We start from the raw sequence: 5,313 nt of genomic DNA, 5'->3' as shown, positions 1-5,313 counted from the left end.
CGCTCTCGTGCTGTTCAGTTTTTCGCACACCGTTGTACATTTCTCCGTGCGATATAGGCACACAACAGATTTTGATTCTTCTGCAAACAAACGGATAATTCTTAGAGGATATCTGGAAGATTTCTGGTTGCGGGCGGAAGTTTAGACATTTACAACCATTGATGTATAGTAGATTTATGAGAGTTCTACATCATAAGAAACTGAAATTGTTTGGAGACTAAAATTTGCATTCCTGGAGAAACCATTAATCGCATTCTCTAAATTGATTGCCGCTTTCATGAACAATAGTTTCCGGGCATTTTACTTTTAGAGAAGTGCTAAAAAGGCGTTGCCGCAAGTTTAGCAGTAGTAAAAATTGGAAGTATTTAAAAATAAAAGTATAAGCGAAACAAAAAGAAAAAATCAAAAAAGTTGAAGCTGGATTATTTTGAAAGAAACTAAATACTTATAAATTTATCAAGAAAGTTGGTGCCTTAATGAGTTTAATTAAACGATCTAGATAATGATTTTCCCATCCACAAAATAAAAGTAGGTCTTAAAATTTCTAATATTAATGGGGTGATTTTAAGTTTATGACAAAGAATAGGGTCCTAAAATGAATTTAGTGTACTTATGAGTCAAATGGAGGACTTTGTGAGCTTTTATTTTTGTTTTTTTCACTTATTTTTGTATTTTTTTAAATTATACCATATTTAATGCGATTAATAATAATATTAAGGACAATGACAATATTAATCTCCTTACGATTAACCACCGTCCTCATTAATATATTCAATTATCCTTATTATTCTATACTATATAATAAATAAGTAAACTTATATCTTAATTTTATATGATAATATAACAATGAAAATACTAAAACTTATACTTAGAACAATTGAAAATTTTAATCACATTATTCAAATACTATAATTATATTGAGTTTGAGTTCATATATAAATAAATGGAGCTTGACTTTGATCCTATTTTTTTCCAAATTAACTCAATTATAATATTCTTTTTTCATTTTCAACTCTAATAAAAAGTCCCAATATTGCATTGATCAGGTGGTGGATGCATGAATTGGTTCCTAAATATTAGAGCTTGCATTTAATTAAATATATATAAATTGGGTTAGGTTCAACTGAGAGCCGACATGATAATTATTCCCATGAATATATAATCTAAAACTAATCCAACAAAATTAATAAATATTAACTTATATATATAATTTTTTCTGGGTTATATAAAATTTGGGTGGCTGCAGATTAAGACATATTTTTGGAACCATAGATTGTTTATAAAAGTACTTACGAATTAATCACCAGCATAGTTTTCACATCAGCAAAGCATATTGAACCCATAATTATATTATTAAAAAATATTTTGTTCTTACCGATTGAACCACAAATACCAGTCTATCTCGATAGTTTGAATAAATTCCTATTTACTTTTTATTATTTATTTATTTATTATTGGTAATAAGGGTGACACTCTACAAATCCGCAAAGAAGGATTGCATCTGCATTATTTATGCCGGCTAGTCACATCGGTAGAGTATCCACACACTGTATTATTGAAAGTGTTTCATTTTATCAACCAAGCCAACAAACACAGTCGACAGTTTTAGTCATAGATTATTTAGTTTTTGTTTTTGGTAGACTAATGGCCATTTATACGGGCTAGTATCCTTATAACTGATCTACTATTATAAAAAATCTAGAGCTAACTACGTTAGAAAATCAACACACATATCATGAAGTACGTTTAATTCCCCTAAACACATCAACAAAATTTCAAACTCATGTGATGAATAGACAAATTCGACCTCAATTATTAGGCTGCATCAATTGATGTTTTAATTATAAATTCCATCCATTGAACATTCTACTTAGTGTAGCCGAAAACATAAGTTCAAGACCTGCCCGCACGTTTTCATACAAATTAGGACATATAAACAAATGTTATGTCGAACTACGTGGAACAAGTCTCAACATAAACTAATTATCCCTCCAAACCAACCTCTTTTAATAAAATTTGATCAAGCGTTTGACTTGAAAAATGCGACATGTCGTGAACTCACGTAGAGGTACGGTACTCATCCTATAGCCTTAGAACTACGTATATATACATCGCATTTCCAAGTCAATTTGGCATTGCAATTTCGTACATTACGAGCTAAGAAGTAAGTACCAAAACCTAGGCCAAGAAGAAAAACATGGCTTCTTTGCTTGATTCGTGGTGTCTCAGCCTCATCATGGTGCTGGCGGCTGTCGGCAGGGCAATGGCCGCTGGATATTCGACGCCTGTGTTTCACACTACTGCTTGGAAATTAGCGTATGCCACATTTTATGGCGATGAGACGGCTTCTGCTACTATGGGTGCGTTTATTATTTTAGACTTGAACGATTTTTTATGTAATTCTCTATTTATTATTTTATTGATAATACATTTATTATGCATAGTATATACAAACGTCATACATATAAAGTATTTTTTTTTGTCAACGGTAAATTTTATCAAAATAAAATAAATGTATATATAAATTATTCTTTAAATAAATTAATTAAATAACATTGGTTTTATGTTATATAGTGTAATATTTTTTTTCTTGAACAAATATTATATAGTGTAATATATGATATAACATAAAACAATATATCCTTGTGATCTTCTTAATTTCTTCCAATAGCCGAAATGGGCTTTAACAAAGAGCAAAATTAAAAATAAAACTAAAATTATTTGATTTAAGTATTGTTGGACAAAATGATTAATATTTCAACTAATAAATTTATTTATTTATTTTGAATAAATTTGAATTTAGCTTAACTCGAGTTTTCCAATCATGATGAACATGGCAGGTGGAGCTTGTGGATATGGAAACTTGTTCACCAACGGCTATGGGACGGCCACGGCAGCGCTGAGCACAGTGCTGTTCAACAACGGGTACAGTTGCGGGCAGTGCTTCCAGCTCCGGTGCGTGAATTCCCGGTGGTGCTATAAGGGGTCGCCCACAACAACGGCGGCTGGTGCAACCCGCCGCGCTCCCACTTCGACATGGCCAAGCCCGCTTTCATGAGGATTGCGCAGTGGAAGGGCGGCATCGTGCCCGTCATGTACCGCAGGTACTTCCTTAATTCGAATTGAATTTTTTATTCCAAATTTTGCTACATCTCTAGTGCAATTAATATATAGAAGTAAATGCATTTTCAGTTTAATACTTAAGTCATTTGACGTTTTCGTCTAATAATTTTTTAGAATAATATTTTGATATATTTTTTTTTATTTTTTGTAATTTTAGTTCTTTTCTTCGTTGGAGTAAACTTCTACTGGCGAGAAGGGTGAATTCCAACAAAAAATAATTAAAAAAATGCAAAACAAAAATATTATACTAAAAATTTAAAGGATAAAAATGAGTCAATAGGAACAACAACCCCGATTTTGAAAGGTCATGTACGTGAGATGCACATCCATTTTTCTGACGAGTAAAGCTAATGTAAAAAATGACTAAACATTACGAAATTTAAAGGATGCAGGACCAAAAATGTTGTCTTACAAAATTAAAAGACGAAAATTGCAAATAATTTAAATTATAGGATAAAAATACATTTAAATACAAAAATTACATTATTTATTTTTCTAAAACTCGCAAACACTCCCTGTATGAATGCGTTATTTACTTACACCAGAAAACGATCAAACTATTTATATCATGAAAATGTATTCGTCATAAAAATTACCAACATTTTTCTTGAATATTACAATGCAGAGTAACGTGCGTGCGAAAGGGCGGGCTCCGGTTCACCTTCCAGGGGAACGGGTACTGGCTGCTGGTGTACGTGATGAACGTGGGAGGAGGCGGCGACATAGCCAGCATGTGGGTTAAGGGGAGCAAGACCGGGTGGATAAGCATGAGCCACAACTGGGGGGCTTCTTACCAGGCCTTTGCAACTCTCGGCGGACAGTCCCTGTCTTTCAAGATAACCTCCTACACCTCCCATGAAACTGTCATTGCCTACAATGTCGCCCCGGCTAATTGGCAGGTGGGCATGACTTATGGCTCCAATGTCAACTTCCATTGATCATCATATATCAATGTGGGCTAGTTATTATCTCCCTTCTCTTCATGCTTTTTGGGCATGTAGGCTAAGCCATAAGGGTTTTTCTTTTTTGTTTTTTTGATATTTTTTTTGGGGTTTTGGGGTTGGGGAGGGGGGGGGGGGGGGGTTTGTCTTATCTTATGTATATGGAATGTCTCAATGATGGAGAGAAGTGACAATTTTACATGTCATTTTGAGAATCATGAGAATCCAAATAAGGCTCTTTTTATATATAGTTAAATGGTAATTATATATTTCTCCTAGTTGTAGTAATTATTACCTCCGAAGAAGTTAATTACAATCCTCGTGTTTTCAATAAAACTTTTAATTGCTTTGTTATTAATTAGATTATGAGAATATTCAATTTGCTTTTTCAAAATTCTGAAAAAATTAAAAATGCTACGTACACTAAGGATCATATCACATACGTCACTAAAATACCATTAAACTGTAAAATATATAATCTGATGTATATCCTCACAATTTATAATTATAAAAATATTGAAACATTAATCTTTAAATTTCAATTTAAGATTCTTGGGGATACAACGAAAATAAATCAAAATAATCGATCACGAGAAATATACATGTAGAAATCATGAAATAAAACAAGTAATTAATGGAAAAGCTCTAGAGGGGTGTGAAATAATTATGCAAGTAAAATAATTGGAGAAGAATGGTCCCCGTTAGAGCAAGCAATGTTGATGCATGCTAGCCCACAAAGTGGTTGGAGTGGGAGACATGTAATCAAACACAAGTATGTATGTATTATTAATTAGAGTATATTTTTCATGTCCAAACATAGGAGAGAGGAGTACTTTTAATTAATTAGCTTCATCCCTCAGCACGCCCATCATCACCTTTTTATCTTTTGACTTCAATTATCATCACTAGCCCACGCTCCACAAATCATTCCCCCCAACCCTTCCTTCTAATCCTTAGTTTCTCAAACTCCTACCTATATTGCATTTTAAGGCAAGCATTCAATTAAGAAAGAAAGCCATACATGTAATAATGGATTGATTTTTTTTTTATTGTTTTAGATAATTTGCACGGCTCTTATTTGAAATTTGATGTAATTACACGTAAATTTATGTAAATTGAAAAGTTATATATAATACGTATGATGTTTATCTCTGCCTAACAAATATAGTCACCAGTAATCAGAATTCACCAAATTTACTTATATTAGCAAACAAAGATGAATAAAAATCCATATTTACCCCCCCCCCCC

At 32.6% G+C, this 5,313-nt stretch overlaps 1 protein-coding gene across 1 annotated transcript; it reads left to right on the top strand.

Moving 5' to 3' along the window:
• Positions 2,161–4,173, top strand: LOC105164248 (expansin-A18). Its single transcript, XM_011082862.2, is given in 4 exon segments — positions 2,161–2,360; positions 2,841–2,990; positions 2,993–3,104; positions 3,749–4,173. Coding segments are annotated over 4 exon segments (738 nt in total). The 5' UTR covers positions 2,161–2,197; the 3' UTR covers positions 4,062–4,173.

The sequence above is a fragment of the Sesamum indicum genome, linkage group LG6, assembly GCF_000512975.1.
Source record: "Sesamum indicum cultivar Zhongzhi No. 13 linkage group LG6, S_indicum_v1.0, whole genome shotgun sequence".
Classification (NCBI taxonomy): Eukaryota; Viridiplantae; Streptophyta; class Magnoliopsida; order Lamiales; family Pedaliaceae; genus Sesamum; species Sesamum indicum.
This window is presented reverse-complemented; position numbering and strand designations above follow the sequence as displayed.